The sequence below is a fragment of the Opisthocomus hoazin genome, chromosome 4, assembly GCF_030867145.1.
Source record: "Opisthocomus hoazin isolate bOpiHoa1 chromosome 4, bOpiHoa1.hap1, whole genome shotgun sequence".
NCBI lineage: Eukaryota > Metazoa > Chordata > Aves > Opisthocomiformes > Opisthocomidae > Opisthocomus > Opisthocomus hoazin.
In genome coordinates, this window is record NC_134417.1 from 85,267,302 (window position 1) to 85,282,376 (window position 15,075).

The following is a 15,075-nucleotide window of genomic DNA, read 5'->3' on the forward strand; positions in this document are numbered from 1 at the left end:
AATGAGTATTTCAGAGGCTTGTATCATTGATGACTTTTACTCAACCTCTGTCTTTTCACAGTAGAAATGACCCCTCCTCCTGCAAAACAGATTCACCACAGCCCTGTCAACCTTCAACACTTCTTGTTTTGTCAATGGAGACTGGTTTTGCGATCACATTAAAGAGGAAAGTGCAACTCGGAAGGGAGGCCTCTAGTGGCACCAAAAAATACTGGGCGAATAATACTTAAAAGCGTGCTTACAGTTCACAAGTCAAACTAGAAAAGTTTTTAAAAGGCACGAGTATTTTCTTTGTTGTTGCTTGTTCTGTGTTTTTGGTTTGGTTTTTTTTTTTTGGTTTTTTTTTTTTTTTAAAAGCGCCTTACCTCTGGCTCAGATTTCACTTCCGATTTTGCTTGGCCCACTGGTGTGATTGCTTTAGCTTTCATCTCGGGCCTTCCCTGCGAGTTTCCCAGATCAGCTACAGACTTGGTGGCAGACATCGTGCTGGTAATGGGTTTGACCTGAGCAGCTGGGGTAGAGGTTCGCCTGTTGTTGCTCATTTCCATAACATGTGATGGTGCTATCGGCAACTCACGCAAGTTACTATTTCTTGGAGCAGTTGACTGTAGCTGCTGATTTGGACGCTTGACAACATTTTGTGATGGTGTATTCTGAAAAGCAGAAAGGAACAAGACTGCAGACTTCCACTACAAACAAGACTAAGTGTTTCTTGTTTCACATTTTCATGATTTAGTTAAGTTTGGTGAAAAAAGTGTTTTGAAGAGGCATGGTATTTTCAGTGTGAGAAGAAAAATCAGAGAAATAAGAACATTTCAACAGGGTTTTCATTTTCTTCAGTTGAAAACAAAACTGAATCTCACTTGTTTAACATCTTTCTCAGAAATGGGCTTCACTGTGTGACTTCTTTTCCCAATCAAAACAATTATGCTGCACTACAGTCACGTTGTCTTGAGCCCCGCTACAGACTGCTGTATTACCCCAGCCTACCCAGTAACAGAATATGCTGCACTGGAGCAGACTCACAGGACATGAGGGGCACTGTCTGAACCAGAAAGCATATTAGCTTCAAACTGAAAGACTGTGAGTTTCCCACACAATCACAGGCTACCAGCAGTCTTAAAATCTTATTAAAAGCAAACCTATCCTCCAAAAACCCCCAGTTCTTGTGCAACTGCATCACTGCTTATTGGAGCCAGATCAAAAAAAACACTGAAGATTGGACAAGACAAGAAAAAGGGGAAGATATACATGCTATTTTTGGATGCAGGTTATAAAATGATCAAGTCAGAAAAGGAGCAAGAAATGGTGAAAGAAGGGGACAGAACAGGAGGGAATAAATGGGACTGAAAAACCACACTGGTGAGTTTTGAAACCCGCGCTTACACGTCTGTTAACCACGCAGAACTACGCAAGGCAACACTGATGTACGCCGTACTCACATGCCTTGGCTTCATCGGACCCTGTCGCGGCTGACACTGCATCCTGTTGTTATTTGGCTGCTGCTGTTGCGTGGCTTGCATGTGAGGCCTGAACTGGGGCTGGTTCATGGGCATCAAGGGCTGTGGCGGCCCTTGGAGATGATGATGGTGTTGCTGCTGCTGCTGCTGGTGATGGTGCTGTTGCTGCTGCTGGTGATGGTGCTGCTGAGGCTGAGGCTGTGGCTGGGGCTGTAATGGAGGATGCAAGGGACCCTACACGCGAACAGAAAGATTATTTGGTTTTAGTTTCAAGGCAAAAAACTCCTGAAAAGCAGCTCCAGCCTCCCAAGTCCTCAAAACATCTGTAAGCGGCTATAAATCGACCTAAACCAAAACTATACCGAGTAAAAAAACAGCCTAAAACAAAAATATACTGAGTATACTTATTCACCATGAGGGTGGTGAAACACTGGCACAGGCTGCCGAGAGAACCTGTGGCTGCCCCCTCCCTGGCAGTGTTCAAGGCCAGGCTGGATGGAGCTCTGAGCAACCTGGTCTGGTGGAAGGTGTCCCTGCTCATGGCAGGGGGGGTTGGAACCAGATGATCTTTAAGGTCCCTTCCAACACAAACCATTCTATGATTCTCAAAACCAGACTAACAGAAGCTATGCAAGGTCGTTCTGCACTTCAGCTTGTTTAAGTCAACAGCTGAAGTGGAAAGAAATGAACGCGAAGGTTCCTGCCCTCTGCCCGCTTCTCTAATGACTCCAACCGTTAGGGTTTGGTGTTTTTTTTCCTCTTTTTGTCGTGTCGTCCCCCCCCCCCCCCAATCAACAGACTTCAGGATTTCCCCACACTCAAAGCACAGACACCGCGAAAAGACCCCGCACAGAGCCCACCGCACACGCAGGTCCCTCCACACACCCCCGCCGGGCCCCGCGGCTGAGCGCCAGGGGGCGCTCCCGCCCCGCCACCGCCCCCCGCCGCGGAGCCGAGGCGGCCGCAGGGGCGGGGCCGGGCCGCGGGGAGGGGACCCGTCACCCGCCGAGGCTCCCGGCAGCCGCGCTAGGCAAGGCGGCCTCCGGTCAGCAGCCGCACCGCGCACCCCTCGAGGGCCCGTACCTGCATGGCGGGCTGCGTGTGGGCGGCGAGGAAGGGCTGTCCCGGAGCCTGCAGGTACTGCTGCCGCGGCGGGATGAAGGGCCGCGGGCTGGCCGAGCCCGGCTGGTTGAAGTGGAGGATGCCCACGGGACCCTGAGGCTGGATGTTGGGCCGCACCGGGCGCTCCCGCGGGAACACGGGCTGCTGCGCGGGCTGGGCGAAGGCCGGGCCGGGCTGGCTGAAGGGCATCGGGCTCTGGGCCGGGACGGGATGCGCGCTGTTCAGCAGCGGGGGGGGCGGCGGCGGCGGGGGGCTCCGCTGCTCGAACAGGTGATGGCTGGGAAACCGCGGATCTGTGGGAACCCGGGAAGCAATGAAACGAGGACTCCCTCGGGACACACGCACACGCTTTCAAAACACAAAGCTCTGCTTCGATTTGGAAAAGTAAGCTGCAATCTGGGGAAAGCAAAACTGTACGAGCTGGTTCAGCTGGAAGAGCTACCCTCCAGGTTACATTTCTCTTGCTTCTGCCTCCTGTGTATAAAAGGAACCAATGCTCGAAAAACCAGCACAGCCGGTAATTCGCTGGAATCGGGAACGCCTTTTAGAAATTCTACTCTAATGAAGCCAGTGAAGGATTCCAGGGATTACTTTAAAACATACAAGAACTCACAAAATTTTGACACCATTTGCTGACCAGACATTTAGAAAAAATTTTTATATGTATTTTTGGTGTGTAAAATATCTATGAAATAGATGTGTAAAATATCTATGAAATCATTATGATATCATTATGTGTACACACATTACATCTATATGCCTACTTATAGACACACACTACCTATTTTGTTTGCTATGCTGTATCATTTCAGCTAACCTTAACAATTTTCTTGCAGTACAGAAGTAGTCCGGACAGTTTAAAGAGTTGCCGGTGGAAACCAAGGCGTATGGACAGTGCTAGCTATCTAAAACATACCAAATCACAACTTTATTGCAGCAATCACTTAGACACTGATTTCATTTTGTACATGTATAAATACACAGATTGATGGTAGTTACAGATGACACAAGATTACATCAAGGAGGGAAAAAGATACTGGACCACTGGAATTTTTGGCAGCTACTAGTCCAGTCGCATCAAACAGGATGTTCTGGTCTTCAGGCCCTTCCAAACATTTCATTTTGTGCAGTGTAAGTGCGTATCATACAACAAGTGGGCTTTGTATGTTAATGGAAAGGAAAATGCTCACCTGGTATGAAGAAAGGATCTCTGTCCTGAGGTGGCGGAGGAGGGAGTGGTGGGGGCGGTGGTGGTGGTCCTCTCCACTGATCCTGGATTGGCAGCCTTGGTGCTTGGGAGAAGTTGGTAGGAACTGGTCCAGGCGTATGCTGCTGGAAGTCTGGAGGGCCCTATCCAATAAGGCAGAACTAAGATTAAGACTACTATCCAGGAATTCATCTATTGCCTGCTATAACTTTTTTCTCTTAAAAATACAATTGCTTTACAACTTATCTTCTATCATCTGTACAAATTGGCAGCTCTTACCGAGTTATTCTTTCACAACAGAAGAGATATTAAACCCTGGTACAGTATCTTGAAATGAACTCACAATGTTTTAATCATCACTAGCACCACAGGAATGCCATTTCTGCTCAAGCTTATTGAAATCCATGCAATTATTGACCTTCTTTTGCACTAATCAAAAAAAATCTGAACGTCTACTTTGTCAGACATTCCTCACATTTATCTTCTTAAAACATGCTGTTCTTTGCCATTAATTTAGTACAATGTAAGCTACAAAAGTGAAGCAGCTTTACTTAAAAAAAGGAGGTGGAGACAATTTATGGCATCCAGAAAATTAAAGAAATCATCTTTCAAAGGAACTAACAGGAGTAACATGTCTATCTATTCACAACTTAGCATCTGAAGCATTATAAGAGAGAGTGCAATATTATCTTTCCTCCAGTAATTTCTTTTTAAATGTAAAGTGAGCCTTCACATATTGCAGAAAGCAAGATGTTAATTCAAAAGCAGAACTTTGCAAAGCCACACTTCATTGACTAATTCACACTACTGTATTTTTTTTTAATATCAAAAGTTGACAAAATATGTTGGCAACCTCTTGTAACTGGAAGAAGCCATGCCTCACATAAATCATATTAACAAACATTTCCTTATTACGTGTCAGCAAATCAAATAAGTAATTAAAATAATCTAACAACATCCCTGTTTTCCTCTTTATACAGATTCTGACATCAGTTGTGGCATCTGTTCCCTCTACATTTGATGCTCGCCTTAAAGCTTAAAACTTGCCATTGCTGAAGACAAGCCTCCCAAAACAGATTTCAGACCACACACACTCTCTGCTAGACTGAAATACAGTCACCAGCAAAAGACCAAACAACTGAGCTGCAGTGTCTTACCATTTATCTGGTGAGTGCCGCTCAATAACAGCATGCGCAGTCTCACTCTATCCTATTTGTACTGCCAAAACACTAGCATTTTAGGAAAAGATTTTCTCACACAGCAAAAACGGGTATCTGCCCTGGAAACTGAAGTCTACTCACTACCGAAGTAGCACAAGACAAAGCTGCTTCACACCCTTCTACCAGCACAATACATCTGGGACTGGCAAGGACCAAACAAGAAGATGAGAGGGACACTGAGGATCGCAGCCACTGTTAAATCTGTGGCCTTCTTGGAAACACCTTAACAGGGATATGCAAGATACTAAGACCTCTCAATTGGAAGCAAGACTGTCACTACTTATTTTACGCCATTATACAGCCATCAACTGTAAATACTTTATCATTCCTAGAGATTAAAGGGTCTATATGCCCTTGCCAGTACTCCTAGTGAGCCAGTCTCCTGTGGGTATTTCATTTAGTGGAAATACATTATATTACACTCAAGCATGGCAGTCCTCATAACATACACACTGTTTGTAGGAGGAGCTGCTACACTTCCACAAGTGAACAGTTATCAATGCAAAATATTCTTGCCACCTCAGAAGAGACTAACGCCTCAATTTCACAGGCCGCCTGCAAAAAGCAGCAGCTGGAGGAAGAGAGAGTTATTTGGGAGGGAGAAGGCGACATTTATTTGGCCCATCAAAATCCATTCCGGTTTAGCTGAAGCGGGCTGTGCAACGGCACTGCCTTTCCCTCCTGTTGAGCAGGACAGCGCTGGCTGCCTGCCAAACGAGCAACTGCACACAAACCTTGAGCATCCTGACCCTTCACTCCCAAAACACACCTCTACCGTTCACCGCACACAGGAGCTGCCAGACGTACTTTCAAACTAAGGTTAAATGCATTCCCTCATCTTGGAAGCCTTGGTGATAAAAACATACTCCTCAAAGCGTTGCTCTTAGAGCCATCGGTCACCCTGGGGAACACACCACGCTTCTGGAAGCCGCACAGCCTCGAGGGAGGCACCCAGCAAACCAACTTATATTTAGTTATTCAGTTATCACTGGGTAACGCATCAGGTTGAGGGGTTGGAGCAATCCCAAGCACAAATACAGGCTGGGCAGCACAACCGAGAGCAGCTCTGAGAAGAACTTCAGGGTGCTGGTTGACGAGAAGCTCCGCATGATCTGGCAATGTACACTCACAGCCCAGAAGGCCAACCGTGCCCTAAACTGCATCCCCAGCAGCGTGGGCAGCAGGGCGAGGGAGGGGATTCTGCCACTCTGCTCTGGTGAGACCCCCCCCAGGAGTCCTGTGTCCAGCTCTGGAGCCCTCAGCACAGGACAGACATGGACCTGTTGGAGCGGGGCCAGAGGAGGGCACAGAAATCATCAGAGTGCTGGAGCACCTCTCCTGTGAGGAAAGGCTGGGAGAGTTGGGGCTGTTCAGCCTGCAGAAGAGAAGGCTCCAGGGAGACCTTACAGCAGCCTTCCACTACCTGAAGGTGCTTACAAGAAAGCTGGAGAGGGACTTTTGACAAGGGCGAGTAGCAATAGGACACAGGGTAATGGCTTTAAACTGGAATAGGAGAGATTTAGATTAGATATTAGGAAGAAATTCTTTACTGTGAGGGTGGTGAGGCACTGGCACAGGTTGCCCAGAGAAGCTGTGGCTGCCCCCTCCCTAGAAGTGTTCAAGGCCAGGTTGGATGAGGCTCTGAGCAACCTGGTCTAGTGCAAGGTGTCCCTGCCCATGGCAGAGGGGTTGGGACTAGAGGATCCACAGAGTCCCTTCCAACCCAAACTATTCTATGAAGGTCACTGCAACAGAGGCAGGGGAGAAAACAGCTCACCAGGGCAGTTTCACATAAGATGGTTTTTATCTTGCAACTTATTTACAGCATGTAGTCACATGAGCACATCACACTTGCAGAGAGAAAGCCATCTCAGACAACCTGCTTTTTCCTATTTTTGGAGAGCTTGACTTGGAAGCTCTGAAATTCTCCCAGAATTTTTCTCCAGTCACAATATATGCCTACACGCAAGTTATTTCTGAAAAAGCCAGCAAAGAACAAATTATGCGGAAACTAACTGAAACCTGGGCTAATAAAGCATAAGTATCACATATTTGCTACCCGAGCTGAAGAACTGGCAGCAGTAATGATACGGCTCGGCTTGTTTCCAAGCACCAAAGGGCACTGCAGTGACCACAGTCTCCTCTACTTGCTTCTTCCAAACTCAATGTATCCTGCCCTGGTCGAGCTAACAGATCCTTATCAGTCTTTCCCCCCAATCCTAAACTTCAGTTTTAGTGCTAGGCTACAAAATCCAGGCGTAGGCTACAAACTAAGCAGGTTTCTCCGCTCCTATCCCCCAAATGTGTAACGCAGTCTCAAGCATTGTCCCCAGTATTAATTCTTTGTCCAATTAGTCTTGCTGTTCTCCTGGCTCTGCCTGCTCTTCAGATACATCCTCTCACCTCCAACAGGTCTTTCATTCTGCCCAGTGGCTCCTAATCCCAGCCTGGATCCAGCTTCCCAGCTCCCTGACTCCAAACTCGAGATCTTGTCTTGAGGCAGCTGGTCAGAAGCTGCCATTTACCACCCCCCCGCGCCAGGCCCTGCCTTTCTTGCTCTTACACTTAGTCCAGGCAATCTCCCCTCTTTTTTCTGCCAGGGAAAGAGAAGCAAATGAGAGCACAAGTTGAAAAAGATCCTCTACTTATATTTCAAATAAACACTTCTTCATACCAGCTCTCCCTCTGCTGCCAACCCATAGCCTTCTTATTATTCCCAGATCTACCTCATCCCAAAGCAGTCCTGAACTGCAAATGCATGAAAAGTCCAGCTGAATTTCACATAGCTCTTATGCACTGGAACATCCTCAGTGCAGTCAAACTCAATTTTCTTCCTTGAGAAACTGAGCAATAGTAAAACACTTCTAAATTACCTGGGCATAACAGTATTTGGAAAATTTCAACCAAAACGATTCAAAACCAGGCAGGCAACCAGCACAACATCTTGGTTCAAACCACAGTAGCCTGGTAGTACTACACGCACTGAGAGCAGCTTTCTCTTTCTCTTCATAAGGAAACTTTAAACCCCTATGAAATAAGTTTTAGTTAAGTTTTAGAACTGAGTAATATAAGGTTATTTTAGATCTAAGAAAGGTCACAAAAGATTGTAGTTTATTTAAAAAAAAATTACAGAAACCAATAACCAGTAAGATATTTTACTGTTAAAAATACAAGCAATACTGATTTCAACCTCCCTTCAGTACCGAAGGTATCCATCTGGCTTAATTTAAGAAGCAAATATTTATTGTCCTCGAAATACTTCCACTGATTTTAAGACAAACTAACAGCTATCCCACTGTTACCCAAAAGCTCGTACCCAAAAATTCCAACAAATACCAGCCAAGATACATTGAGAAACTTTTTTTCTTCCTCTAGTTTTTAGCAGTGTATTTCATACGAGTATATCCCACCACACAAGTTTGGGTCAAAATAACTCCAAAACACTCCAAGAAAATTAGAGCGAGAAGGAAGTATTTGAAGTTTGGAACTCTTCCTACTGGCCTCTCTTTTTTCCATCCCTCACTTAAGAATTCTCTTTTTTTCACTTACATTTTAAGTGAGATTGCAGTCAAACTTTAAGGCTGAATAGTTTTTAGATATAACAAATATTTTCCAATCCTAAAGCCAACCCTCCTCCATTCTACATTTAAAGTAACGTGAAGATCCTGTTCATACTGTGCAACAAACACGAGTTGTTCCTCACCGCCAGGATCCATCGGTGCTGAACAATGACCCTTCCCTGCCAGAGCACTCACTCCATGCGCACTGGTACAGAGGGCTGGACTTTTTGAAACCTAAAGTTTCAAAAATTGCAAAACTATAGAAGTACAGCTGATATAAATCACACCACAGTAAAGCTGTGTGCTACACAGATAATTGAGTATCACTAAGAAACACGACTTATTTGAGCACTGAACAGATTTTAGCTTTATGTATACAACATTTTGAAGAAGTACTAAAATATGACTGATCACATTTCTTGCCTGATAACCAAAGGACAATCATGCAAAATTAATTGCAAAGACCTTTGTTATTTGCCAAAAAAAACGAACTACCAATGTTTGCTTCTAAAAAAAAAAAAAAAAAAAGAAATTAGTTTGATTCTCTTCCTTCTAACATCTGTGAAAAAGACTGACCTTCACTTTTTCCCCTAACTAGCTTTGCTTTTACTATCCCTAAACAGTGAAATAAAATTCTGCCCCAAAATTACAGTAACATAGGTAGGGAGAAGCTTGTATTTTCAGATTTTACATTGCTGTGGTTTTTCTTCTGAAAAAGCTTTCAGTACAATTCCAACAGGAATTTGATTGTGTGATGGATTCATTTCATATACTACATGTGAAACAAATTCTGCGGTTCAGCCAGAGCTATTAACTTCCAGACACAAATGAACTTTTTTTTTTTTAATAAGAAAGTATGTAAACTATGGAGGATATTTTTCAAAGTTATGAGGTGCCTGCTTATTATTCTGAAATGTCATTACATTTTTATCATTTTTTTAATTTAATAGGCATACACTAATAATATAACTTCAACTTTTACTTATGTCAAATTCTAATTGTCCTAAAAATACTACAAATTAATACAACAGTTCTCCATTACTTAGAGTTTTTAAGTATGTTGCTTTGGGTTGGTTTTTTAATTTTTTTTTTTTGCTTAACAGTAGTTAAACTACAATACTAGGAGTGAATTATTTTACCATTAGAGTTAAACTCTACATTCAGCAAGTATTTGCTACTAATAACCCCCCAGTGCCCTCTGGTATTTTGTAGAAAAGACCACGCAGAACTGTTTAAGTTCTAAAATTAATGAAGAGCAGGTGCAAAAGCCAGTTCTCATAATGGTCTATTTTGGATAAAATAAGCATATTGTAACATAGATGCCTAATAAATCTTTACATGCACAGTAGATACTCCCATTTTTCATGGCTTTGCTATCTGGACAGTTTCAAATTACAACCAACTATTCAGTACACACATCAACTGAGACTCCCTACAAAAAAATAATTTTAACTACTACCTCACCACTATTAAATCTTTTAGGAAGCTTCCCCACTTTATAAATCTCATAGTCTTCAAAATACCTATTCTCAAGTTAACAGGTTTCAACCTAACAAAAGAAAGAATTGCAAATTTGTACGATCAGCCAAGGCTGCAAGGTTCTACATTTCAGCCCAACACTGGGGCCAACTCTGACACTAGGGGAAAAGCATAAAATATTTATGTGCTTTTCCAGTGAGACCTCACAAGGCTGGTTCACATGCATAAAGAAAAGGTTACAAAGACTGAGCTACCGAATGCCCATATGAGAAAGACCCAGCAGAGCACATCCAGTAACTTTTTGGAAGAGTCATCTCCCCTTCTCATCGTTAGTGGATTATATAGTATCATTGTTATTGATTTAGTATCATTATCAGATTGATTACTTAGTACAAGTGCACTGAATTGCAAGGAAAGACTCCTAAAATGGAGTTTTCAGCTATATTTAAAGATAGTTGCACAAAGAGCACGGAATTAGGAAACAGCACAAGACCTGAAGTAGACGTACCCATCAAGCCACAGTCTGGCCTCAGAGCCCTTAACCAACAGACACGTACCCCTTCACAAAACTGCAACCACTTCAGCTCCTTCCAAACCACCACCTGCAGCCCTGGCGTTAACAAGTGTTTCAAAGACCTGAGAGAGAAACTGTCATTTTGGAAAGCTGGAGGGCTCTTGAACAGTCTCTCAGCAAGGCTTTGTGGGCTGAGGGGGACAGCTCTGGCCATTCTTTCACACCTTCTGTGAAAACCAAAACATATCAATGCCTGAACACTGAAAGAAAGGTACTGAACATGAAGATTTTTCTTAAACTACCAAAGCAAGCAATGTTTGGTCTGCAGTTTTTCCTGTTTTTAAGGAATGTGATGAACTCTCATTTAATTTATCCTCTTATAATTTTACTTTGAAAATTCTTATATACCATCTTCTTTTTTTTTTTTAACACAACAACTGAGGTCTAGAAAGAAAATCCACTGGAAATAGGGTTCCATGGGCTTTCTGGAAATCCACACAATCACAGACATTTTAGAAATACTTAAAAGGAGAATATAACCACACACTGAAAAGCCACTGACAGGTATTTTATTGTCTTCAATCTTTAATTTTGTGAAGTTCACTCTGCCAAAAAAAAAAAAACCCAACCCATTCTTCCTCCCCACGCAGTGTAATTCACAGCACCTCAGACTGACATTTTTATACAATTCTGCATGCCTGCAGGTTGCACAATTTCCCCTTTTACTAACTTCCACTATTCAATATAGCTAAGGCATAACTTGCACCTTATCAATCACTTTCAGGAAAAAAAAAATGCAATGCAAACTTATGTCTACAATTCATCAGAGTTGTGAATAGCTCATTGAACATGACTTTCAGACACTGAGGCAATCCCACCTTCTGAAAGAACACGAGATAAGGTTACTTTAATCCTTTCAAAGAACTGCACTATTTTGCCTTCCTTTTATCCCTTAAAATATCCTTCCTAGTTAAGAAATTAACATTCTCTCTCATACAATTCTTACACAAATTGTACTTATACTTTTCTGCATCTCTTGTTAATTACATGATGTTATCTCCAATAATCTATTCATGAAGCACAGATAACTTTGGTTACCAATAAAAGGGAAAACTTAGCATAAATTGCTTAGCACAAAGTTAATCTTATAAAGCAAGGAATAAAGAGGATCTAACAGCCATTATATGACTTATCAGCTTCTCTAAAAGGGTCACTCTATTTTTTTTCATGAGACTAATTAAATACCTTAACAATGTCATTGAAACTTCATGAATCTTTCAATAAATTATACCCTGCCTTTACAACATGTTTTCATTTATTAATCTCACTTAAAATGCAAAGAGCTAGGAGAACCCCATTGACAGTTAAGCAGGGCCACTCAGTTAATTCTTCTTATATGGTTTAAATGCAAAAAATAATGACCACTATAACCTATGACAATTAAAACTATAGCCATCTGTCACAAGATGTTAATCCTCTTATTTCAGCAGCTACTAGACATTTTGAAAAGCTTTCCTAAAATGCCTGCCTTCCAGTGGAAGGAACTCACTTTCCATCCTCTTGTGTAAGAAACCCTGCTTCATATATCCTGGATATGGTTCAAAAATTTTAAAGTAGAAATGTATACATCCCATAAACAATGGCTCTTCACATTCAGGTTTCACAGTATTCTCACTTACTGTGCACAGCATACAGAAAGGGAATGACTCACTAAATTCTATTATTTTATAATAAAATGTATTTTGATTTTTCCTTAAATATAGTTTAAATGGCTCATTAGTGTCTCTGTGATATCTATGACAATCATGTAATTCCATCAAGGAGAACTAAAACCTACTAAGCACCATGATTTTCCTAATGGATTTAGTATTATAAGACGACCTTACATAAAAATTCATGTCTTTAATTTTTGTCCTTCTTGACTGTAATGTATTTAAGTTCAGAGTGATCATAAAATTCAAGACAATGAACGTATGCTACCCATTCTTGAGTCTTTTCAAAGCTTCTGGAGTATATTTTCTGAAGGAAAAATGCAAGGAGATAGCAACTGCTGGTTCAAGGCTGTGGACTGCACAGATCCTAATATTAGAGGCAGGTTGAGTCTGAGCAAGAATGGGTTGGTATTTTCCTCAACTGAGCCAGAAGTAGTTTTTAATATTAAAATGTTCCACGTAACTTGGACATGTTTCTCTTTGATACTACACAACAGCAAGAGATGAAGTAGTGTGTTGGGACATTTAGGTACAAGTCCAAGTCATCTGTAAGAGAAATCACCAATGCTTGATTTCACTGTTTAAGGTCCCAAAATGGAATTCAGCCATCATGGAAAATCAGTACAAGCAAGGAGAGAAAGGCATGGAATCCCTTGTTATTTAAGACAACCCACAATCAAGCAGCTAAAATAAGGACGCAGGCAACACAGAAAAAGGAGGATACTCCCAGCACAATAAGACAATCCCAAACAGTTCAGAAGACTAAAGCTAAAAATGAGATGTATTGCGTGTTAAAAATATCCTTTTCCAGAAAGTTTCAGGGCATCCTCCTAACACATCAAGCAGGGACACATTCATGCTGCAAAGGGAGACAAAAATACTCACAACTTCAGTGTGTTTCTGTAAGAGACACAACAAAGCAGAGCGGCCCACAGGCAACCAACCAGTTCTACACAGAAGGATTGCTTCACGTATAGGTTTCTTGGACCTCCATCTGCTCTACCATCACGGTATGTACGTTAGAAAAGGAAAATCAGCAGGACAAGTGGTCCCATTCGAGAACAATTCTCCAAAAACCCTCCTTAATGAAATGCAGGCATAGGAAAGATCTTGTTAATTAAATCCCAACCCTAGCTTTCAATTCGTAACAGTGGTGATGTGCAGAAAAGCAATGCTCTCATCTGTTCTGTATGGCTGAAGGATCAGTGTCTCCAGCAAGGAGAGACAGGCCATAACAAGAAATAGTGTGACAGACAAGCTGTAGCAGCCTGCACTGCCTGAAGGAAGCGTAAACCCAGATCTCTCAGATTAGAGCACAAACCTAAGTAATGTCTTACACAGGTGTTTTACACTAATTCATCTGGAAGATTCCACTTCACTTTAGTTTGCAGTCCTCTTCAGGGGGGTGGTGTAGAAAAGCGTATGATCATTTTTGTTTGGTGCCCTCTAACTTTTAAAAAATAAGCACCAAACAGAAATACCACAGAACAGAAATTGGAGAAAGTGTATAACAGATATCAGTATCATTCAGAATGATGGACTGTCCCTTGAAAGAAGATAATTCCATAACCATTCTAAAGACAAGAAAATTCTTCTGCACATTTTTGTGCTGAAACCTAACAGTTTCAGGTATGTGTAAGAAACAGGGACCCAGAAGTACGGCAGATTTTGGACCTCTTCTGATTTCAGAACTGTTGAGATAAAACACCTATGAAAATTTATACCTTAACCTTAGACTTACCAGAGACTACTGCATGGAAATATTACAGTGTTTATTGACCTAGTGAATCTTGGTGGCCTGCAAGTCACCAACTAATAGAAACAGCTCTGAGGTCAGAACTAAACTGGATCAGGAATATCCAACTCAGGATTTCTACATAACACTCCAAGCTTGAAAGTGCAGTTACAGTTAATTTAAAAACACTCTGAGAACCTCAAAGATGAATATATGTCACTTGCAGATGATGCTTCTTCCTTCAACAAAAAATGCTCAGATTGCTACAAAAAGTAGTTAAATTTTCTGATTCCTGATTTTTAATTCTGTAAGTAAATCCCATTTTTGAGATGTTTTACACATCTCTGACCTTGCAAACACGCTGATGTGAGAACTTTACGTACCCAGAGCTCCCAACGTGCCTGCAGGTACTACTCACGTGTTGTGTATGAAGGTCTGAACATTTTTTCCTTTTTGGGTATCCTACAGTCAAGTCACAATGTTCCTCTAAATTACCTCATTTTATTGTGAACAGTAGTATGACGTACTGTTTTACAATGAATGAAGCATTTTTTTCCTTTCGCAAACAATTAACAAGAACTCAAGGTACAGAAGGTAAAAAATATCCTTTCATAGATTTTTTTTTTGTATCATGATGACACAAATATACTAAATTATCTTTTCAAAGTACACTTTCTAAGCTCAGTGAAAATGGCTTAAGAGAACTATACTATCATCTAAGACTCTATAATAGTATAATAAATATATTTTAGTTCTCCATTCAGTGTTTCGGCACTAGATTACTCTTACTGCATTGTAGTAGGAGGTCAATTGTATATTTTAATTGGTCTTGACTTCTGCCAAGCATGTCTCTAACAGTGCCTAATTAATGGCTACACAGCTGTATGTGTAATACTTTTTCCTCTTTGCCTCAGTAAAAATTTGTACTTTGCTTACAAGGCTTAAAAATGCCAAATGTCATTCATACAAACATAACAACAACAATGTACATACATATACATACATGTATATACAGAAACATACCTATGTAAAAACATTTTTACTGTGAGGGTGACTGAGCACTGGC

General features: G+C 41.7%; 1 protein-coding gene across 5 annotated transcripts in view; it reads right to left on the reverse strand.

Moving 5' to 3' along the window:
• RBM33 (RNA binding motif protein 33) overlaps positions 1 to 15,075 on the reverse strand; it is a 105,993-nt gene that overhangs the window by 41,221 nt on the left and 49,697 nt on the right. For all 5 annotated transcript variants that reach the window (XM_075419771.1, XM_075419772.1, XM_075419770.1 and 2 more), the window contains exons 11-14: positions 3,773 to 3,932; positions 2,544 to 2,875; positions 1,443 to 1,694; positions 366 to 653 (exon numbers count right to left, since the gene is read on the reverse strand). In XM_075419771.1, the coding sequence (XP_075275886.1) occupies positions 366 to 653; positions 1,443 to 1,694; positions 2,544 to 2,875; positions 3,773 to 3,932 (1,032 nt within the window). The remainder of the gene's footprint in view (positions 1 to 365; positions 654 to 1,442; positions 1,695 to 2,543; positions 2,876 to 3,772; positions 3,933 to 15,075) is intronic.